The sequence below is a fragment of the Sturnus vulgaris genome, chromosome 9 (assembly GCF_052056855.1).
Source record: "Sturnus vulgaris isolate bStuVul1 chromosome 9, bStuVul1.hap1, whole genome shotgun sequence".
In the NCBI taxonomy this organism is placed as follows: Eukaryota; Metazoa; Chordata; class Aves; order Passeriformes; family Sturnidae; genus Sturnus; species Sturnus vulgaris.
This window is the reverse complement of record NC_142251.1, coordinates 19,202,298-19,226,686: the sequence shown is the minus strand read 5'-3', so window position 1 is coordinate 19,226,686 and position 24,389 is coordinate 19,202,298. Positions and strand designations below refer to the sequence as shown.

Sequence of the window (24,389 nt, the reverse complement as noted above, 5' to 3'; positions counted from 1 at the left end):
AACCAGAAATTGAGATCCATGACACTTCTGATCTAATGTTTTATGCTCCTAGGGAGTGCAGGTCTAGGCCACTCCTGGTCTTCAGTGGGATTTTTTTGTTAGGATGGTTCCACAGAGAAGCTGCTGACCATCAAGGCTATTGTGGGTACAGAGTCCCACTGTGCTGCCATGCTGGACCTGTAGTGACTGGGGTACAGAGAGCCAGGGTAATCACTTACTGCATAGCATGTCTGGTAAATTAAATTGCAAGTCCTCTAATTTTTGCTCTGCACTAAGAATCTACTGCCCAGACTTCTTAAGGCCATCAGATCACTACAATCAGGGGACTTCTGCTCATGAGGACTGACAAATTAGTTTTCTTGGATTGCTCCAATCTGATGCTCCATTTACTAATAAATCCCTTGCAGAATGCATTATGTTTTGTGATACATTTGAACACAATTATGATATATAACCTTCCTTATGGTGAAGTATTAATTTACTATAATCCATTATTATAAAGACTTCCAAGCTTAGTATGATGTTATCCACAGTATGAAAGATGGGCTATTTATTAACATCTTATCATCCTTTCACAAAAGAATAGCATCCTTATAGCAACTGTAATTATAGAGGTACAGCAATATAAATATCCTTAATACATCTTTTAATTAGGTTTAGTAAGTGAAAATATTTGGGAGAGTCAACTCAAGGTCAGTTGTCTAAGGACCACTTTGCAGTGATTCAGCTCTCTGTAGTGATTCATGAAGCACTGAGGGAGGATTTCCACAGCCACTCAAGAAAATGCGTTATGCCATGTGCTCCAGCCACAGTCACAGTGCCATGTGCACTGCTGAGGCACAAATGCACCTTTGCAGCTCTGCTGTAAAAGGGTTAAACATCCACATCCACTAAGGTACTTGAAATAGTTCCCAACATTATTTCAAATGAAGTAATACAACTGAGAATGAAGAGAGGGCTGCAAAACAGCATAGGAAAAGGTGAAAAGGAAAAAGGAAACTCATCTCAAGTTAGAAGTATCTGGGGAAGAACATACATCTCATAGATAGTCCACAGGATTTAGCTGTGGAGCTAGATACTTTCAACTTCAAATATATAAGCTTCACAGAAACAAGTTTCATCTTTAGGCATTGTTTTTAATATTTCCAATGCTTTCTCTATCGATGAGGAAGTAAAATAAAGGTAGGAGTGTGTGGCTTCCAGTAACAGTAATAGAAATGTGGTTTTTTTGTGTAGTAGATAAACCTGTGGGCTACACATCCAAAGATCTAAATGATGGAATAATTTTTTAAAAATCAACCTTTGTAGAAGTAATATATAGACAAAACTTTCATGAATTAGTTCCTCATATGCCATGTCATTTTCTGCAGAACGTGGCATAGTGAATAACATCTCTAAAGGTATTGAATGAATATTTGAGCTGTTTCATTGTATAAAACCATGTGATGAATCAAAGAAAGAACTGTTCTAGAAACTTTTGTGACACATTTCAGAACCGAGTCTGTAGAGCATGCTTGAAAAAGAGACCAGAAAGCTGTTGTGTACAGCTAGGTCAGAAATGAGCATAGGCTGTGAGGTTGCCTGAAGGCTAAGACAGATGTGAGAACAAAGGAACTGTAAATTGTAGGCGATTAGTATTTATTTTTTATAAACTAGATATTTAACTACAGGTAGTGTAATCTAAAGGCACATGCACCAGCAGACCTGCAGGCCTGCTGCAAAGCATGGTGTGAAGTGCTGTATAAGCCCTGGCATGTACAGTGGGATTACAGGTCAAGCACATACAGGTGGATCCTGGCGACAGGGCAGGCAGAAGCAGCTGGTGAGGAGGGCAGTGCTCAGACAAAACATCGGTGCTACTGGGGCACTGTGGGACTGACCTAAGCAGGCAGAATTAACACCATACAGATGGGAAACTAACGCTGGACTTCCTATGTTTAAACGTCTGTGTTCTGATGAACTTGCCTCTGTCTAAAATTGTGACCTATTATCAGTCACTCCTCATCCATGTGTTAACAACAGGAGGATTTTTTTCTTTTGATAGTACCCCCTGCAAGGGAAGCAGCATTTAGAAATCATACGCAACAGTGGCAGCAAAATCAATGGTTCTTAGCTTAGAAGACTGATTCAGCTAAGTAGGATTTGGGTTAGCAGCATTCTTAATTTCAGCAGAAAATAGTTACTGATTAACTGTGAGGGGCAGTGAAAATGACTAAGCAAAAAAACAAAGATCAAAACTTCCCAAAAAGAAGTGTGTCTACCAGCTAGTACTACCTGTCATCCACTTTCCACAGGTTCTGAAGCTACTAAAAGTTCTCAGAGTACAGCAATTACAATTTTCCAGGAAAGCAAGATAAGGGCACTACATACTATGCCAATGCCCCTTCAGCTAATTCAGAGCAATCCTTAAAGTTTCAGCACTGGAAATATACAAGTGTGAGTGGCGTGTACTAATCACTGTCACGACTATTTAGCATTCCAAAGCATCCTCACGTCAGTTTCCTGAACATGATAGTTTTCTGTAACATGATATTTAACAAAGAATTAATAGGGAAAAATGCTAAAGATGTAGTATCCTTGACTTCTACTGCTTACCCCATGTTTTAAAATACATATACATCAAATGTGAAAGAGTGTATTTATTAGCAGTACATTGAGTATATAATTATAGCAAATTAAATAGAGTACGCTGAGAATTAAATTTATGAGACAAAAGATACTATTACAGCAATTATTAATCTGAGTGACCTTTTGTAATGACATCAAAAGACTTTAAAATGTTACATTCAAGCACATAAACCCTTTGAGTCTGATGTAGTACTTACACTTCCAGGGATTTTGATGATTTCTGGGTCAAATTCACAGTAGTGTTTTAGCTATGCTGAAGAAGGATGGAAGATGGAGAAATTGAGTCCACTTTAAGACACCATAGTGAACTGGCTGAAGAGGTGGAAATCGGGCTGACAAAATAATGCCAAGTGGAAGATGTTTTTTCAGCCTCTACAAGAGTTCTCCCCATGAGATTTCAGTATTTAAGAAGTTTCTAGTTTTCAGAAGTGAAATCCAGGTGATAAATGAAATAAGTTTGGAAATTTATCTGTGGTTACAACCAGTTCCTCAAGCTGCTCTTCCCTTCAGTCCTACAGAACTGTTGGTCAGGGCAGTGTTGCATTTTGGTGTAATAGCAGTAGAGCCCTGTGTCTGTGTTGTCTGCTCCACTGAACACAGGGTCATACAGACCAGCCAGGAGGCCCACACTGAGGCAAACTGCAGCTCCCCTCTCTCCATCATTTCTGCTGTACTACAGCATGCAGCCACACATCAGAACTTCGTCTCTTTTGTGCTTCCTCCCTTGGAAACACTTCACAGGTGAGGAAACATCCTCCTTGTCTCTCTTGGGTGCTCACTTAGAAGTGAACATCCAAGTTCAGTTCTCCCTTTCTGTGATAATCCATCCTCAACCATAATCCCATCTCTGACCTTCCTGAAGGACTCACTGACCACTGAGCAGTAGGGTTGCTCTTCAGACAGTCAAACACTAAGTTAAAGCTCAAACATTGGGGTTCTGCCCCCTCCAAGAAAGAGCAATACTTCAGCTCTCTCTAAACAAATATTGAAGTGCTTTATAATTTGAGTGGCAGTAGACCCAGAAACACCCACTCCCCACAGTTAAAAGGAGCCTTTTATGTTAAATGAAATCAAGGAGAAGGATAGGAAGCAAGATGACATTTAACATCAGTATTCAGTTTAGAAAAATTATTTTATAACCAATAAAAAGTATCTGCTGAAATTTGGAAGAAATGCTTAATTACCTAACTGAAGCCTTCTTACCTCAGCTATTAAACTAATAAACATTCACTTTCTAAATATTGTAACTTTCAGACTTCTCAATCTTCCAGCACAGAAAAAACAAGACTTTATAATAACACAGGTACAAATTTCCAAATCTTAATGCTTTTAAGGAATTTTTGTAAGGTCATCTTTGAAAACATGATGGAAATAACCAGAGGAACATCTGTCTACTACTATTACTACCACCAGCCCTCCACCTCAACTAGGTTTTATTTGTTTTTAATATTCCTGAAGAGAATACTTTCACCAATTTGATAAATTCAATGTACGAAATTCTACCAAATTTTTGGGACTACAGCAGAATTTAGAGTATGTTCTGTTAGACTCCAGCAAAGGTACTGACAAGGAAAGCAAAACACTCCTCTGCATGAGTGCTTTAAGGAAACTATTGTGACAATGAACCCCAGCACAGTACAGACTCCCTAGCCTGGAACAAACAACTGTATCACATTGCAACATCTGAGTCATGCTTTTAACTGCTGTTTGCAAAGGTGTATAAACTGTCTAAAGACAAAATTATGCAAAAATAAACCCGCAATTATTCAAGGTGTGGAAATTAAATTACTCTATATTTACTCTGATTCAGGTGATAGCAGCATCTGATTCTTAAATTTAACTAAATGGCGCCTGGAGGCCTTGGAAAAACTGCAGTAACCTAGTTGTTCCAAACACATGAATCAGGCCCTCCAGAGATCTGTAGGGAGACCTCCAGCAGTACAGCCATTACAAGAAAACTAAACCAGCTCTTGAACAGCTGTCCCAGTAGGTCTGATTATAGGCTTTACAAATTACAAAATTACCTTGAAAATGTGGGTGTTCCCATCCACCTTCCAACAAGTAAAATAATTGCTAGAAAAAGCAGCCCGTTAAACACACAGTGAATGCCAATAAAAAATATCCATGTAACAGCATATTTAAGTTAAAATAACCACAGTTATAGTGAAAGATTGCCCAGGCAGAATTGCTTTCGGTTTTCACATTAATTTTTTTTGTGCATAAACAAAGCATTTAAGGAAACAGAAAAAAACTGTGAGCAATTACAGAAGCATTAGATTAACTATGATGCAAATAATAAATAAATGCCTAACATACACCTGGTTTCATTTCCTAGCATTTTCCATTCTTTAGGAGATAAACAGATTTTTGAACTTTGCAATAAAACAGAGAAATAGATTACTGGATTTTTTAATACTGAAATACTCGTTAGTTACACTTATCCCTTTAAAAAACTGTCACTAAACCATCAAAGATGTATTCCTTTCCTACTTCTACACGAGTATATATTACTGAAGCATCGTCTAAGCATTTAAAAACTGATGATGATTTTGACGTGCGGAATGGAGACTGGAGCCGTTAAGAGCCAGCCCAGCGAGCGCAGCTGAGCAGGAACGCAGAGCCCTGGAGGGAACGCGAGGGAGCGGAATGGGCCAGCCCAGCCTGGGCAGGGACAGCACGGCCACAGGGACCAGCTGGCGCCACCCTCTGCTGCCAGGTTGGAAATGTTATTTTTTATCTATAATAAAGAGCTGCAATATTCTTACCCCATCCATCACTCCCAGCTTTCTACTGGGAAATCCTACCCCATGTTCTCCTTAGGTATAATACTACAGCACATTTTGGCAACCCTTAACCTACTATTGCCCTCCCAACGACTGCTCTTGCTAAGACACCATTACCTTATTATTTGGCTGTTCTTCAGGGTGTTCCACAAGCAACTGTGAGCCTTAGTCCTGCATTTGGAACTGATTTCTCATTGCATACTATTAAAATAGGCATCCCTCTCCAGGCCTAGGCTGTATCTGGGACCCTTATAGGCAATGGCCATAAGATCAATTACAAAGAGATGTAAAAACAGCTCCTGAATTTATCACACAATAGAACAGATTGTTAGTTTTGTAGAAATCTCTTCCTTGAAATGTCACTTGCGATGATTAGTCTTTCAGCTTTCTGAAATTATGTGGTTGTGACTGTCAAAATCACCTTAAAAAAAGACTTCTACTATTACAATTGAATCCTATTCTAGAGCATCATGCTTTAAAACAATTGTATTTACAAGTCCGTAAATCATGTGACTGAAAGTATCTTCCTTTAGAACTCATTAGAAGACATCATCTTTTGTTTCCCACCACCACACAAAATTAAGCTCCAGTTTATTTGCCATTCTGAACTCATAAATACAGAACTCCACAAGAAACTTACCTCTATTAGTACCTGGAGTCCACATCATCCAACTTAAGACCCTTGCTAGGCTGCAGCATAATTCTCTTCTTTCATGGCCAGCTTTCACTCTCATTGCAAAAAGGCACTATATGAAGAATAGTCTGTCTGAAGTTGTATTGAGATATTGCTGTGGCACACAAAGGGAAGGGAAGTGCTCATGGATCTCACAGATTGCATAAACCTACGTGAATTTAGGTGAACAAGTTTATTATTTGTCAAATATAGACAGTGGTACTGAACTTTGTAATATGCTGAGATTATTACACAGGGTGAACAGCCACCTGTGGCTGAAAATTTGCAAACAGAACAGACACATGGCAGAGATTCAAGGAGGTAGTACAGTGAGACAAACGGAACTGGACAAGTGCTTACAGAAACACAAGAGCCTGGAAGAGCAGATGGCTCAGACTGCCACCTGACTACTCACAGTCTGCTTTCTATATTATTCTCTGGTTCACCACCATATGTTAATTCCACTTCAGAATTTGGCCCTGTAAAAACCAGCTATTGCTGAAACACTTAACAGTCATCTTTGTGCCTTGTTCAGCTGCTCATGCTCTGAAATAACACTCTCCATTAAAAATGGCCATTGGTCCACTTGGTCACCTGCACTTTGATGCAAAATTCAGAACTGGGAAGCCTCTGTTTTAATTTAATCAGTAATTTCTGAGAAATACCAAACACAAATCTTGCAGAATGTGAATAGAGCTGACTTCTCCCTTGTATTGCTCCATTAAATCAACAGGTGTACAAGTTCCCAAGTCTGCACAAACCCCCAGAGGCTCACAGGCAAGCACATTTTCCCTGTTACTGCATCCAGGCACATTCGGAAAGGAAAACAAGCTGGCAGTCGGGGCAATTTTCCCGAGGAGCGTGCGGCTGAGCCGCCCGCAGCCGGCGGCGTGCACGGAGCGCTCCTGAGGCGGCGGCGGGGGCGCAGGCCGCACTGAGCGGCCCCGGCCCGGCCTGAGGGACCCTGGCCCAGCCTGAGGGAGCCTGGCCCGGCCTAAGGAGTCTTGGCAGCCCCAGCCGGGCCCAGGCCGTGGTCCCGCCTGGTCTCACCCCAGCTGCCCAGGAGGGGGAAGCCTTTTCCCTGCCCGCAGGCAGCGCTCCAGTGTCCTGACTGCAGGCGCCTCCCCACTGCCATCCACGAGCTCCAGAGAAACCTGCCCGTCACCATTAACATTTCATCCATCTATTCCTCGACTGAGCTGCTTGGGGCTCCAGGAGGGCTGAGGTGGCAGCTCCCACCTTACCAACTCCCCCCAACAACTCAGTGACTTGTCATTTCTACATTTCCTTAACCATTTTTCAATAGAATGTTTATTAAAAGTACATACAATAGAATAATAAACTACTTCTTAATGCTTGAATAGAAAATTATAAAAAAGTCCTAATTTTATAAAGCATGAAATGAAATATGCAAAACATAATTATACCAAGCACCTGTGCTGTAAGTCTTGGATTTTACAAAGCAGAGCTGAAAAAGCAAAAATGCCTCCTCCATGGTATTAATTTTACTCTGAAAGTTAATCACTTGGGTATCTGTACATCAGTTAATCAAGACTGTTGTTGCAACACTAAGACTGAAATTATATAAACATTCATAGCAGAAGACCTGCTAACCCAAATCCACTCAAACTTGGCTAAGACACCTGACATTGCCACCAACATAAGAATCTCAAGTTTATGCTTTTTTTCTAATAAGCTGTTGTTTTAGTAGTAAGTGTTGTTAGCACATTTTAACATTTAACCTGAGGAGTTAACAATCGCTTCTACCCAGCACGTAAAATTGCAAGAAGTGAACAAGCAATACTGGCTGCAAAGTTTGACTTTTTTAAAAAAAAAAACAATCACAAGAGAAGGTTAACTCTGAATTAAAGAATTTTATTTTGTGCATTTCAGAAATGAATAATGACATTTTCTAAAATCAGTTGTTGCTGTGATAGACAGACATGTAAAGCTCATGTTTCCATTTTACATTACAACATGCAATGTGAGAATGATACATTAGTTTACTTGAATTCTCAAGTTAATCATCTTTGAATAAATCAAGAGCTATTAACTGTGTGAACATTGGTAACAGTTAAAATTATTTCAATTGGGAGGAAAAATAATTCTTAATACAATATAGATTAAGAAGCACCAACTGGAACACAATGGATGCACAGTTCTTACTGAGTTATTTAGTTTATTTCTATTTTACCAATTATACGTTTGCATTACTAGAAATTTTTGAGTGTAAAATATAAATGATAATGGTACAGAGCTCAGGATCAGTCAATATAAGTCAGCTATTTTTAGGGGATAATGACTGGATCGATATGGATATCAGCTCATTTTATGTTTGAGTTAACATTGTTTTCTTCCCTCTTCATTTTTAAACTGTCTGGTTTGACAAAGTGTTGAGTAGCTTTTTAAGGGAAAAAAAAGGGAAAACCCCAAAAACAATAAACCACCACCCCCCGATAAAGTTAATAACCTTAAATCTTACTTTTGTTGCTACTTAACAGCAAAGTCAACCAACCATATTTTTCCCTATTTAAAATATTTTTCACTAAAACTATGCTCAACTAATCAGTGCAGAAGCAACATTATAAATGGGCATGTTTAGAAGTTTTATAACATATGTATTTTTGTGTACACAGTGGTGATTTATCTTTAAAATGTTACTATTAAATTAGAAAAAAACCCTAGCAGTGACAAATATGCAGTCTCTATCAGCAGTGCAGGCTGCAAAACTGGAAAGCAATCTACATAGCATAGGAAGGTTTTGATGAAAAATTTCTCATTTTTTTTTCCCAACACTTAAAGAGTGTTATTGCCAATGAATATGATTTTGACACTTGGTGGAAATCTTCAACAGTCATAGCTCTTAAGCTTCACTTCCAATTTTAAAATGTTTTCATGAAGTAAGAACAATTTTTTTCTGCCATTTTGTTCCTGCTTTCTAAGCCACAGGAGCCATAAAACATACCTTGAAATAATAAACAAGAAATAAGAAATTTCAGTAGGAAACAGTAGGACATAAACCTCAATATAATTATCAAGAGTTTTGGAAAGTTCAGTGCAGTATGAAAAATACTTTCTATGCCTCTTGCACATTAAAAAAATAATCTGTAGCTGACATTTCAGTAACATTTTTGATCAAATGACATTTCTTATGCATTGTGTTGAGCAAATAAAAAATTCCCAACCCATGTACTGCAGCTCAAACGTTCAGGTATAAGATAGACATTACCTATTCCTAACTTCTAAGGACTGAACACTTCAGCAAGGGAGTTAAAATCCTTATTAACCTTTCAAACAAATAGTATAAGAGTATAGCCACTTCTTACAATTCATCTCTTGAACCTGATAACTTGCCCTTACAGAATCTCCCTGAACAAGACAGCATGTGTGCACTGTACTTAAGACAGAATACAGAAACCTTAAAATACAGATATGATAAAATCTTGATCTATGTGTTTTAGTGCATTATAATTACATCCTGCATTTATTTTTTCAGCATATGTTGTCTAACATTAAGAAATAGTGCTTTTGCTTTTCTGCCTTGTGATGTGGGAAGTGTTTTCAACCTCATTCTCTGGCTGTTTATTGCACTAAGATGGAAAAATTGTATGAAGAGTTGAGAATTACCAACTACTCTCCTCTCAATTTGTGAACCCTGAACTTAATAAGGACATGCAGGCATCCAAATATGAAAAAACACGTTTTGCATCATGTTCACTGGATTTGTTCCCAAAGGACACCACACAGAGGTAGCATGCTTATTGCTACTGGTGCAATTTCAGAAGGCCTAGAAGCCTCATGTTCTCTCTGATAGTAGGCTACTATGTCTTTCCATTGTGTTAAGCATTTCCACCTGATTAACAGAGCTCAGATTTTCCCAAGAAGAAGGGCTCAGGTGACCCTATCTCTTCAATAAATTAATTTAATAAACAGTCAAGCACGTTGGCCTTCCCTAACATATAGGCTGAGCATTGTATGCACACTTTTTATGAATTATCCATGGTGAAAACCAGACACAAATGAAAAACAGGTTTGCTATATGGCTCATGGTATTTAAATAAATCTAAAGACAGATCAACATAGGATGTTAGCTCATTATTGCTTGAGTTAACGCTCAAAGTAAAGTTTTCAAAATTTTATATATAACTTCAAAAGTTGATTTATTACAGTCTTCATACACTTTATTTCTGTGGTTGCTTAGTGGAGTGTTCAACTGAACACATACAAAAACATCCCCATTAGACAGTTCAATGGAGAGATAACATATTATGCCTTCAATAATGCATGGTGCTAGAGCACAAAGCAAACCAAACTCAGAAAGCTAGAGGTTAGTCTACTTCCCCTTAAGCATGCATTTGCAAAAACATCCATTTACTCTTTAAGAAAAAAAAAAAGAAAAAAAAAACATAAGAGCTGTGCTACTTCTTTTTAGCTCAGGAAGGAGCAAATTTACTTTGTTACATTAAGATTTTGTTTTGAAAAGGCTAAAAAACCAAAGCTACTAAAAATTAAGTTTGTGCATATTCTTAAAATTGCTCCTTACTAAAAGTTTCTGCATCAAGTGTGCACTGCAGTATTATTTTATTGTCACGCCCTGATTTTCAAAACACTTAAGCCCCACAGTTATAGGGCACAGAAGCTGCTGGCAATTCAGCATCTCTGAAAGACACAGCTTGAGTGATTGTGCAGAACAGTTAATTTCCCTTGCAGTGTAAGCCAAGTGTTCATTTATGCCCAATAGTAAGAATACAGAAGTTTCATCAAAGCAATCAAAATTAACTTTTACAAGTCATAAAGTATTTCAAGGATAACACCAATTGACCAGGCTTGAGTTTCACAGCTAAAAGGACAATACTGCCCATTCTCATTGGTTAGCTCTGGAAGGCCTTTCCAGGATGATCTGATAAAAGAAAACACAAGCAAGTATTGTTAGATTATAGACTGAAATAAAAAGAGTATTTCATTTTAAAGCCATTTCGAAGATAAACTCAGTAGGAAACTGAAAATCTTGACTAAAAGTCTGCTTTCCTACTAGCACAACATATCCTTTAATAACTGAAATCCAGTATTTTTTTCACCTGCAGTTGTTAATTGTAGTGGAAGTGTCTCTTCTTCAAAGCAGACTCTCTGCTACAAATAATAACTAAACTTACACAACTGGTGTGCTGCTCCTCTTTATCATTCTGACAGTTTTGCACTTGGAAGATTAGATAACAGTGGTATTCAAACTACACTTGAAATTGATTATGCTGCTAAAAAGTGGCAAGGGCCTGAAGACAGCATGACCACATAAACCTTCTCTTCCTCCTTAGGAATTAAATCGCTAGCACACTTACAAAAATACAAACAAAGCCTGTTGCTACATTAATTATTCTGTACAGAAAAAGTATCAAAGCAGAGTAAAAGTACACTACTTTAAGACAGAAAAAGGGAAGAGTGTTACCGAACTGCAAATTGTTTCTGGTACCACCAAACAAGAGCCTTGGACAAGACACTACATAAGGCAAAACGTTGCTTCACAAATCCTTTTTTCTTCCTTGTGTGGTCAAACAAACTCTTTTGTTTTAAGTCCTGAATTACTCTTTTGGGTATAAAAAAATATGTGTTTCATCTGCTGTAGAACAGATTACATGGAAGAGACATCAAGGGCAAAGTGTTTTGTTTATTTTAGTTTGTCTCAAATCCTTATAAATTGAGATAAGAGCAAAAGAGGAAAAATAGTGTGTGGGTTTGGTGGTTTGTTTGAGGGAAAACTCAAAATGCAAGTTCCTCTATCTCCTTAGAAAATGAAGGCTATTAGTATGACAGCTTCAGAATCTTATTTTCCTCACTTAGAACAATATTTTGCATCATTTTATCTGCTGCAATTTTAATCTGTCACTACTTGCCCTTCAATTATTATGTTTTAAAGTTTGTTTTTAAATACTTTGATTTTTAAAAGAAACAACTCACTGACATCTTTTTCTGAAATTGATTTCTTGTATGAAATAAGATCCTAATTTTTACCTAAGATTTATTTCACCCAGTCTTTGCATGAATAAGTATTAGGAATTCTACAATCTGTAAAAGGCACTAGATCACACCTGTATTTGAAACCTGACTTGAGATCTGCAATTGCATATATAGCAGTCAACTTCCTATCTAGAAAAGAGATCCTGTTTATACAGGAGCTCTGTACTCTTACATGCAATTGTTGGATGGTGGATGCCACTAGCTTGGGATTTTGAGTATTTTGAATCTGTGTTTGGTGCTACCTTACCTTTCGAGATGAACATAGTGGCGAGAAAGAACATTCTTAATCATAACTACAGTTTTTGCATATATCTCTGGACCAATCAACCTAGAGAAATATAATTTGGCACGAAGAAAATATCCAATTGGCCACAGCCATTCCTAAACAAAGAATAAAAAGAGATGGTTATCAAAGCAGTTGTTTTGAAAAGATGACTACACTTATTCTAAAATTGAAGGAAGTAACTCTTACAGGTCCTTGGTGATAATTAAACCCTCTGGATACATTGTAGTTGTCATTGTCAAGAGCATTATCATAGACTCCACAGTACACCATATCACTGCAAGAAATAAAAAAAATGTATTATGCAAAAAAAGTCTTAATTAAAAATGATACACAGAAAAGGAAAACAGAAATTAACCCAAAAACTCATCATTTACATTTATTGATGGTAAAGTGATGGAGGTCTCCATCAGGTTCTGTACTTTACATGACAGTGGAATTATAAATTTGGTAGGAATATTTTCAAGGTCTTGAAAGGACCCTTTTACTCAAACTGTAGCACTGTACATTGTATCAAACACTGTATGTCCCAAGATGCAAATTCAACGTCTTTGGTATGATACCAAATTTGACTTGCTTACTGTGAGGCATCCAAAACCACCCAGCCATTGCCTATATAAAGAAATCAATTGCATGGACTTATAGAACAGCAAAACAATTGTTCTGGAAGTACTTCCTGCAGCCTTATTTCATTGGTGTAAATTAAGATTTCACACTATCACCACTACATCAAATAATTCCTACTGTCATGTTTATCTTCTTTAGGAATTACCACTTGATCTGATCTCTACTGTACTTACTCTGGGTCTAAGGTTTTCATGCCTAATGGACCAAGAAGCTTTTCCTCTGCTATCTGCAAAGCTTTCCAAGCTCTCTCTGGTGTAAACAACTCAGGGGCCTAATAAAATAATAAAGATTGAATGAATAATCTCTGTGCATATACATACATATACATTCTGCATTTGTGTACACAAATGCAGAAGACAACAAAAAGCCTGAGCTTTGCATTACTGAATCAACTTCTGCAACCTGAAAGTCAGAATAAGCAAGAAAACAGAAGGTATCTGGTGCTTTTTTTCCATTTTTATTTTATATACCCTCACCAAATATTATTACTGAAGCTCTTTACAGATCCAATGAAGACAAAGAATCCATCCTTTTAGCCAGTTTGATGGGAAAAGCAGCCTCCCAGACCTAGCCATAAAAGATATTCTGAATACAGTGACCATGGTAAATTGGCAAGTCCTCTCTTGATATATTTTAGATGATCGTCCCAGATGGACAAATATTAAAAGCATAAAAAATAATCTGCTTTCAAAAAGTTATTCCAAGCAATGTATGCTCCTGATAGAATGCCATGCAGATGGACCTTAAAATTTTCTTTATAACTGAACTAAGTTTACATTTAAGTGCAAAGCCCTCCTCCCATTCTCCCACACTTACCACAACCATTGCTATTGGAAAATTTGGCCTGAGTTGGTAATCACACCATGGACTTGAAGCTCCATAGCTGTCCTTATAAATTCCACGTTTGTGTACAAGATCTGGGCGATTTTCATTAGGATCTGCTGGATTCTCAGAGACAAAGAACAGCCTTTCAAAGTTTCCTTGAATTTTCCTGTCCCACTCATCATATGTGATCATCTCCTCCTTTCCTGCAATACATTACACAGTTTTAATTTTCTGCAATCAGCCACAGAGACAACAGCAGAAGTAAGCTTCTTGAATTGCTGCCACTAAATATAACAGGAGCAGATCCAGGATCACCTCTCTCAGTTTGTGATTCCTTACATTTAGGCCAATTGTACAGATCACAGAAGCAACAGCTCACTGAAATTTCTAGTGAGACTAACACATCAAAGTCTCCAGAGGGCACATATTCACTTGGGCTGGCTAAGCATAAAGTAACTTTGTAATTAGAAGAGTATTCCCTCTAAAACATAAGGGACTTCCAATGATATTTATGTAAATATTCCCAGTAAGGGGCTTTATGTGTTATGAATATTGGGAGAGGGACAGAAAGAGAAAATAAAGACAAGTGTCCTGCATCATTTTACTCTGCATTCTTGTAATGAATTATACAATCAGCAAAATACACAGTAACCTTATCACTTATATACATTTTGAGGAAAGGTATTCAGGCTCTGAAATTCCTTTGTAATCCACAGAATAAACTATTTGAAATATTGAGAAGGCAATATAAACTTCTAATAAATTTTTATAGCAAGAAAAGGATTTTGATCATAAACGATACTTTCTCAAGTTTTTGCCCTTTAATCCCTAAACCTTCTTCTGAGGTTATATGGTCACTATTTTACTGTTTTAGTTATTTTTACACCCCAGTAATGCAATTACGAGATGTGCCTGTTTTTACCATGTCTTTTTACTGTGACTCCACGGAATGGAAAGATGTTTTTCCTAGATAATTCCATCAACCAGCGAACAGCTGACTTGCACAGGCCAACAATTTCCACAGCAGAGCCATCTCTAAAATAATGATAAAAAAAGCTCAATATTTTTACTTTAAGAAGGCTATTGAAGTTCAATAAGTAATTGAAAAATTTAGATTCATAAGCGTCTTATTCAGATGATTTCTTTGTTTCTTATTTTCCTACTATTCCCCTATTTCTCAAGTCAGGGAATGAACTTGATTCCCTGGGTAGAAAATACCTTTTTTCTGTCTGACAGCCCTATTTAAAGTGGTATCATCATACCCAGCTAACTAGCACAAATGGAAGATAATTTTATACCAGTGATTAAAAGCATGAAAAAGGATCAACCCAAATGTGGTCCTCTGATGTTAAAACTGTGTTCAATACAAAGCTTTTCAACTACACATACACTTCTGTAACTTAGGTAATAATTCTGCCATAAGTGACTATGCAAGTCAAAAGTGAGAGATTAAAATAAGCACTAAATGCACTTCTTGGACTTGCTTCTTTTTTCAGGTAATATTCATGTAATCAATATATGCAAATATTTCATATTGTATCATACTCAGCTTTACTGTCTACTTGATGTCTACTTGGAATTTTCTCTCTCATATCACCAACTAAGCCTCTTTTGGAAAGTACCTCAACTTCTCTTGGCTCCCAATTAAAATGCTTGATTTGTCAAGCAAGATAACATTTTCCTCAATTCTCACCCATGGATGGCAACTGATTTGAAACTGATACTGTGCTAAATTCAAGCAAGGATGCCTGTAGCAGTTTGCTAGCACATAATAAAGAGCCTACTTCAAAATGCATGATCTCAACTCTAAAAATGTAGATGCTGTAAATAAATAACAAGTACTCAAACAACACAATTATCACTATATAACTCATATGAGAAGTCTGAATAACAAAGTACTGCTAGCATAGCAAGTATATAGTATTTCCTAAATTACATTTTACTACTTGAATTCAGAAGTCAACTCAGAAGTCAGCATGGAGCTGAGACTGTGACAGAAGCCATGGGCGTCACCTGCCCAAAACCACAGCTTTTTACTTCAAATCAGCTTAAAGAAAAAAATTCCATTGACATTTTAGTGGGTAGAAACATTTAGAACATTTGAGAGAATCTCTCAGATGTGTGAATACAACTCACAGCGGTTCTGCAGAAGAATTTTAAATTTAACCCCCCCCCCCCCCCCGCCTAAGCCCGACTTTCATACCTCGGAGTAGCTGGAATTCCTTTGTTGCGAGCTTTGTCGCTCTCTCCCATTTTATCCATCCAAGTGCCACAATTGAAGCGGTTCCCTCCAAAGACAAAGCCAGTTTCATGGTCAATGCCTGCAGTTATGTTAAAACCTGGCAAGAAAGAATATCAGGCGTTAAGTTCATTTTTTAGACAAAACAAAACCCCAACTACCCACACCCCCAAGCCAAACATCCTATTAAACAAGACCTTCCAACAAGAGACCTGAGATAGGTTTTTGAAGGCAACTGTACTTTTAGTGAAATTTTAAAGATAACTTGCACTTTAACATATGACCAGTTGCTAACAATAAACTATTATTTAGGCACTTCAAAATATAAAGTAGTATAGTTTTAGCTACAATAAATATAATTTTATTTCAAAAAAATATGCTCAATAGAAAGAGGAAATAAAAGGAAAAGGAAATACAAAATATACTCATCAATTTCTTTTCTGTGTATGTTACCTTCATCTCTCATGTTTTGATCAATCTGAGGACCAGCATTCCTTTCTCGGAAATTTATGCCTTCCATATGTCGTTGCATTGCTTCCTGTATTACTTCATAAAGTGGCTGATCCTAGATTCATTACATGTTTGGATGACATGTGAGAGACAAGATGAAAAATGAGTAGAAAGCATTTCTTAAACCTCTAGTTTCTATGATATTCCAAAAAAACCCCCAAACCATCAAACATTTTCTATTAGCATCCTTGGCAATGGCGTTACATTGTATACAACTTTTCACATAAACATTTTTTTAAGACAAAAAAAAGGATGGAATTTCTTTTCCTCCTTGCACCTGATCTAATCGGGTGATGCAAGCAGGAAGTGCCTAAAATATGGAATTCTTGTGCTATAATCATATTTCAACACGTTCTTGTAGCTAGAAAAGATTACATCCTTTCATTAAAACGTTACAGTTTTGTTAAATAGTTAGATTAGAAGAAATTTTACCACAGCGCCCGCAGGCTGAGGAGAAGAGTCATCTCTTGGGTACATCCTAGAAACAGGACACCTGAGAATGTCTAATCCATTGGGAACAATTTTACAGTAGTCCTGGATACACTGAAGCCACCACCACACAGCATCCCGACAGTTGTATCTGGCATGTGTCCCTCCACCGAGCAGATTGGGAATGAGACCATGCCTTAAAGTCCCACCATATGCCAAAATGATGTTTCTAGAACAAAAGAACATCATAGTCTTGACTAAGCTGTCTTCAAGGTAATTATTGGAGCTAATATCAAGTACAAAGCATACAGGGTTACATTAATAGCAAGAAGACAAACAGGATTTTAAAGATAGATGCCAAAAGTTTGCTGTTCAAAGTTACAAATTTCTCAATTTAGCATGAACTTCTTTTACAGTAAAAAACCACCCATTCCCTAACAAATTCCTCAATATGAATACATTTAAATCAGTTTATACAAAACATACACAATCTGTTGATATGGAAAAGATAATTTGCTTTTTAATAGGTAGTGATATAGATCCTAAATCCAAATCCCACTGAGGTCACAGGGAAGGTTTTTATTGACCTTGTTTATGATTACCCTGGTATCCATTCTGATAGGTGGGGTGGAATGGGGATGGAGGGCAGGAGTAGATGGGGGTTTTCTATTAAAATAAAGAGAGGTGACAGCAACTGAGGTTATGAGAAGTTTCATTTGAGAACTGTTGCACATACCTTGCAGAAAACTGATTCCAACTAGCTTTTAAAGGCAAAATAAATATCCTAGTTGACTGCAGATCTCTCTGCATGAGAAAGCTAACAGTTGGCCAAATGTACAACAGCATAAATACATGCTGATGTACACCAACTAATTTTCATATTTCTATTATGTGCCAAGCCCTATTCAAATCAACATTAAGCAAAATATCAAATTCATCTGGCTTATGTATGACTCATTTGTCAGGTTAAATATGTGTAGCTACCAGACTGCAATAATGCACAATTAGCTGATTTCTAGTATCAATACAAGAGTACTAGCAGTTACAAAAAAAAAAAAAAAAAATCATGACAGACCTGCATTCATGCCTTTCTGATTAAAACAGCATTCTCTTTTACTACTTGAAATTTTTACAGAAATAATTCTGAAATTATTGCTCAGCAACAATGATGCAAGTCTTAGCGAAAGAATCACTTTGTTCAAGGACAAACAGTATTGTTGCTGGGGTTAAAACTGTCTTGTCTCTACAGAACATTTGCTTTGTAACAGTGCTAAGAAGGCAAAAGAGTATGTGAGTAGTATTTTTAATCCCACTTAGAGGGAGCTCCCAAATATGTCTAGTGCCATTAAAGGTTTATACTGCACATCAACTGTTTCTAAGAGCTTGTGCATCAGCTCAGCTTTTGAGAGCACTGCTTCTTCCTAACTGCTTACAAAGCCAACAAGAACCAGGGCTGGGCCAGTCTTACCTTGCTTCTAGATAGCGCCCAGTAACTAACAGCAGACCTCTTAGTGCAATGAAAGTATCCCTTCCCCAAGAACGAAAAATTCCAGAAGAAAAGTGAGGTAAACCTGAAAAGAACACATATAAAAGAATCAAATGTAAATAATATATCCTCATTTATAACTTTTTCCTAGATTAAGGTATTTCAAATAAATAATCTCCTAAACTAAGTTCTTGATAGAATTAAACATGCCCTTCTCTAGAACAATCTTCTAGATTTTCTTCACAGTCTTGTAGAATTTCAAGATCACACAGGTACATTTCTCATACCAGTAACAGTGACATTTTCATTTTTATTAAATCACCTGGCAACTTAACCAAAAGTTAATTAAAAGAAACAGAATGAAAACTAACCAAAAAATCAGAACTATGACAAGATTGTAACACTTTGTTGGCAAGAGTTTATGTATGGGAGTTGTGGCATCTCAGCAACATAAAGGGGATTAGACTGTTCTCAGACACTGTGAAAGACATCCTGCTTCTCTTTTCCAGCAGCTTATAGAACTACATTTTACTGTAGATATTATAACACTTAGCTTTATGAATGATTCTAACTGAAAAGGCATAATAATCACAACAGTAAGGTCCAAACTTGTCTTTTCTTCCATTTACTTCTTTTTATGATCTATTAGACAGAAATTCCACATGGTAATGTTTCAAACCAGCAGTCTTATGCATGCTTGGTAGAACAACATTTCACTTCTATCACTTACTTTAACAAAGTATTTGCTAATTCTCAAATATGGCGTCCACATCTCTGCAAATTTGTAGTACATGGCAGCAGCGCTGGAGAATTACAGTCTGTGTCAAATTTTAAAATCTCAGGCACAACTACCGGAGAGTATGTGAAAGGAATATTTAAAACCAAACCCTTCAGTATAATTAATCTTTATGACCAGTTTAAGGGAACACTGTCTGTGCTTCTAGGAAACACTAAAGCAGGCAAATGGAATGTTATTAAAATCCAGAAACTAAAAGCAACAAAGCTACACAAGAGTGATGGCAAAAAGCAGAAAAGCACTCCACTGAGAGAGATGCCACTGCATCTGTAGATGTTTAAAAGTTTCCATGGCTTCAGAAAAGGAATGGGCCAACTCAGAACCAAAATAAATTCATTCTAAGCCACAGAAGATAATACTTTGGGCATAGGCAAATGCCCATAGGAAGATTGCCAGATGCTGGCAGAACATTTGGAGGTATAAATACTACTTGCTGACTGCTTTTATGCTCTTTCCTTTTGCAGACAGTTTCATGAGGAGTTCTTTTGCTAATGGTTCTTTCTGAGAACTAGTAAACCATAAAGTCACTCTTGCTACTCCATTACAATTCACTTTTAAAATTCACATTTAAATGAAATTACTACATTTTGTCCATAATTTCTGACATATGGCCCTCAAACATGATGCAGAAGATTTTAATATAGTTACTAAAACGGGTTTAATTGTTTTGGAAGACTTCTTTTTTTAAAGGTTGTTTTCACTTACCAGCTGCCATGGAAACACAACATTGTTCTTTTTGATTTGTAATCTCATTCAGCCTATAGGGAACATCATGTAAGGAAGGAGACAGATCTGGCAGACAAGAGTATTTTCCTATCCCACATAACTGGACTGAACCCAAGGAAAGGTGTTTAACAAACGTTGATCCATTCTGCACAAAGCTGCAATTCAACATAATTAAATTAAAATAGCTTTGCATTCAACAATAGCAGTCCATAAAATGCTATTTCATTTACAGATGGCTATGACAAGCATTACATGTAAGAAATATAAAAAACTAGCAATGAATTAATACTTGCATTTTTTATTAACTGATTTTTAATCTAAGATTTAATTTGTAAATCACTTGTTTTCCTAAAACAGGTGCCCAACATTGAGTCAAATCTTAATTGATTAATGCCAGTGCCATGTACTTCTAGAAAACAGTTAAAAAAAAAGAAAAGTTGTTTTGGTTTAGTTAATGCCTATACACAGACCTAAGACTTCAAAAATGTGATAAAAGATATTTTGCTATGAACAAAAGTTTGTCACAACTAGTTCAGTATTTTTAGAGATCATATTTTTACATATATATATATAAACTGCAACCCAAAAAATCTGTTAAGGCATTGCTTGAAATAGTTGATGTCCAAGCATTTCTTCATAAAATATATTATGCTCCATGATTTCATAGCCATACCCAATTTTATTCCCACTTTAACATCCCTGATTTTACAAAACAATATCGATTTGTTCAGCATATTCATAGAATAAAGTCTCCATGAAACTAATCTCCTCTCCCTTTGCAAGAAAAATAGAAGCAGACTCTGGAAATTAGACAGTTATTTCAAAAAGTAAGCAGAGTGCTCAGATAATGGGGAGTAATAATGGAGAAGTGTTGAAGAAAGCATCAGCAACAAATACAATCTGATATTTTCTTAGTTATCTCAACTTAAAGAATTATTGCATTGGTACTAAAATTATAGCAACAAAAAAAAAATAAAATAAAGCTTCCAAAGCCTGGCAAAAAAGATGCTGGCTTAGGGTTTCCTCCTCCTATTGCACAATGCCAACAGTAGTTATAAATTGAAATCTTGGATAGGTGTCTGAACTCTCCATCTTCCAAACCACCACTGTTTGAAGATGGATTTGATAATTCTCTACCCATTTTACCTTTTAACATTAGAAGAACATGAAAATATTCCAATTACATTCTCCAGCAGATAAAACTTTAAAGCTTCTGATATATACAGGTGCCATTATAGCTCTGATAAAAAGGCCAAGCATACCTGGACATCTGATGCCATCCTACATCCAGAAGTGTTGTGTATGCTCCCACTAAAATGGCATCAAAGTAACACGGGATGAGGTAACGTGGAATTCTCTTTAGGTAGACAAACATGGCCTTCAACCATTTACCAACCTATTAAAATACAATAGAATTAGAACTTGATCCACCGGAGCTCAAAAGCCAGTGCTTTCAGGATTCATATTGTTTCAGTTTTTATACATGTATTACACCCTAATTACGCTGCATCCTTTTGCTCCAAACTTTTAGCTAAAAGACATGAACTCTAAGAAAAGTAGTAGAGAAAAATGTATATTGCATCTATAGTATCAAAAATAAATAGGTCACAATCTGAAGTATAGAAGGAGACTGTATTTTGTAGTCTTACAGTCAATAAATCAATTATAATGAAGTTGTTATTAAAATTAAGCAGCAAAAGGCATCAGTATAATCCAAACATGGGAAGGAAGTTTTTCATTGGTAAAAAGACAGGACTGAAGAGATGAAGCTGAAGACCAGGCATGAAAAGTCAGTGCTAAATGATATAGAGCCACTAGAGAATATGACTGGAGATCTGTGTCTTAGACTCAGGATTCTAGAGTTTCACATCCTTATATCATGGCAAAACATTTCACGTCTGGAAAGTATTTTTCTTTCCTTCTAGTCCTGCTAAATAACATTATGACAACCTTCTAGTGAGCCACAAAAGATTTAAGCCTTGCAGATAAAGAATGCACCTGTAAAAATATCACATGATGAGACTATACTAACAGCACAACTGTAGTTTCACATTAAGTCTTTAAAACAGAATGAGACATTACAAATTAAGAACTCAAAAATACACAGTAAAAAAAGCAATAGAAGAGCAACTGAAGAGCAGTAAATGTGGCAAGTATCAGACTAAATTGTTTTCTAGAAAAGCTCTGTTTCTAAGGTAAAATTTAACATTAGCTTCAATACATTAGACTGCTTTATTCATTCTTCTGCTTTGTATTACTAGACTTGACTTCAGGAATAAAATGAAATAAGAATGTTAAAGCCTTTATTACTCTATTTGTTAGATAAGTAAAAAAACCAATCAGGTCTAATGAAATAAATAAAGCAGTTTCCATGTAGGAAAATAAACTATGACAAAGAAAAGGACTGTACTGTAATGCAGCTATAAAGGAACCTTGAATCTCAGTAATTCCTGTCTTCCCAGTGCTTGGCTGACTTGAACTGTATCATACTCACGTATGCAGTAGTATTTAGGCACTCTCTTGAAAGTACTTTCTTAAAAAACAAACAAAAAACCCAAAAACCCAGTCCAAAACCTAGAGGAAAAAAGTATTGGTAAGTAAATTTTTTATTTGAGGGGAAGTAGAACAGGGAGCCTTCATGCAAGAGCTAACTAGCTTTATGCTCTATATATTTTTCATTTCCCTTTTGCAGTCCATTCTTAAATAGGATTGAGGGGAGGGAAGAAAAATGTACTAATGACTTAATCTAATAGAAGAAATTGCCTAGATAGAAAATGTGTTATAGATAGCTTTTCATTTTCAATTTTGGATAAATTTTTTAAATTCAGACTATCAAATTAGAACCCCAAAGTTACCAAATAAATATTTTTACTCACTTCAGCACAGGCTCCAGCACGTGAAATCAGACGATTACTGACATAATCAATCATCCAGTCCCCAGATCTTAAATTATCACAAAATGGATGACCCAAATCATTCTTTGGTCTAATGTCTGCCATCACTGACATTAACCCTGAAGATACAAACGCAACTCTGTATTAAAAGACACACCATTATCACAAACAGCAATTACAATTCAGGAGGAAAAGGTACATAGCAACAGATGCTTTAACTGGATTGCTTCTCTCCATCCTGAATAACAAGTTAAGCTACAACCCAATTCTAGTTTCCTTGGCAAAAACCCTAGAAACTTATGAAAATCATTGCAAATACTCAGCATGATAGAATTTGTATGTATGATAAATGACAGACACTCCTCAGTAATCTAGTAATGTCTCAGGTTAGATTAATGCAACTTTTCACTGGAAGTGTATTTGTTTTTTTTTTAAAGTCAAGGCAGTGGGCTTGACTGGGCTGCAGTGTTAAGTTTCAAGGCATTGTGAGAGAGGGGGTTTTGTTCTAGTAAAAGATTTCCTGGGTACAAAACCAATTAGTGGCATGGTCAAGCAGAAAAAATTACCTTTTTTACCAAACAATGCCAGCAGCAATACAACAGCGTTATGATGTGATCTAGACTGAACAGCTCTCATTTACTTTTTTTACTTGACATAAAAAATAATGCTATTACCTTGGAGGCCTGCATACTTTAGGGGTGACCAGTTTGGTATATTGTAACAGCCTCCACCATCTTCCTGCTCTTCTGCCTCACATCGATACAGCACTTGATTTAGTTCTGCCAAAGTTAGTTTAGACGCAATTCTGAAAAGACAGTGGGGAAAAAAATAGAATAAAACCCAAAATAATATCAGTAGGGAAACAGGGAAAGGATTCCACAAACAATTCTCATTTCCAAGTTAAATTAAAATATGAAAATATATACAATTCTCTCAATACCTCAGCTTGGAAATTAGAGGCCTGACTTTTTGGGTGTTCCAAGATCCTCTCAGATGTTTCAATGTTTATTTAGAAACACAGTATTAAGTACAAAAATCACACCCAAACAATCACACGCCAACACTGTGAAGCAGACCACGTTAGAAAGTCTACTTTAGGCAGCAATTACACAAACTGGGAAGTTTTTTAGTATTAGCCCGACTTAGTATTATACATATAAGAAGATGTCTGAGTTTTCATTGTACTCTGAGAATTCAAACCCTCTGAACCACCACCACCAGAACTCAACAATCCCTCAAGAAGTTTACATAATATTCTCTGCTCCCTGGTAGCTCTCTTGGTTCTATTTCAGAAACTTAAAGAATACTCACGAAGCAAATGGCGTTTTTAATATTGGTGCTGAGTGATCATCAGGAAGACTTCCAGATTTAAAATGAGAGCTGAACTGGATCAAATGATTGCGGAGTATCCCCACAGCCTCCTGTGCCTTTGGGTCCAGACTAACTCTGTAAATAAGAATGCAGATCTTGTAGAAATA

The 24,389-nt window shown here is 36.6% G+C and overlaps 1 protein-coding gene across 2 annotated transcripts in view; it reads right to left on the bottom strand.

Annotated features, from left to right (window-relative positions):
• Window positions 1-7,938: 7,938 nt before the first annotated feature.
• The window catches only part of AGL (amylo-alpha-1,6-glucosidase and 4-alpha-glucanotransferase), a 35,108-nt gene continuing 18,657 nt past the window's right edge, over window positions 7,939-24,389 (bottom strand). For both annotated transcript variants that reach the window (XM_014884902.2, XM_088170042.1), the window contains 15 exons: window positions 24,223-24,357; window positions 23,586-23,716; window positions 22,894-23,030; window positions 21,280-21,413; window positions 19,997-20,172; window positions 18,478-18,580; window positions 17,013-17,238; window positions 16,524-16,635; window positions 16,035-16,170; window positions 14,754-14,866; window positions 13,823-14,034; window positions 13,180-13,277; window positions 12,569-12,656; window positions 12,344-12,477; window positions 7,939-10,984 (listed from right to left, as the gene is read on the bottom strand). In XM_014884902.2, coding sequence (XP_014740388.1) covers window positions 10,867-10,984; window positions 12,344-12,477; window positions 12,569-12,656; window positions 13,180-13,277; window positions 13,823-14,034; window positions 14,754-14,866; window positions 16,035-16,170; window positions 16,524-16,635; window positions 17,013-17,238; window positions 18,478-18,580; window positions 19,997-20,172; window positions 21,280-21,413; window positions 22,894-23,030; window positions 23,586-23,716; window positions 24,223-24,357 — 2,053 coding nt within the window. In that variant the 3' untranslated portion in view covers window positions 7,939-10,866. The remainder of the gene's footprint in view (window positions 10,985-12,343; window positions 12,478-12,568; window positions 12,657-13,179; window positions 13,278-13,822; window positions 14,035-14,753; window positions 14,867-16,034; window positions 16,171-16,523; window positions 16,636-17,012; window positions 17,239-18,477; window positions 18,581-19,996; window positions 20,173-21,279; window positions 21,414-22,893; window positions 23,031-23,585; window positions 23,717-24,222; window positions 24,358-24,389) is intronic.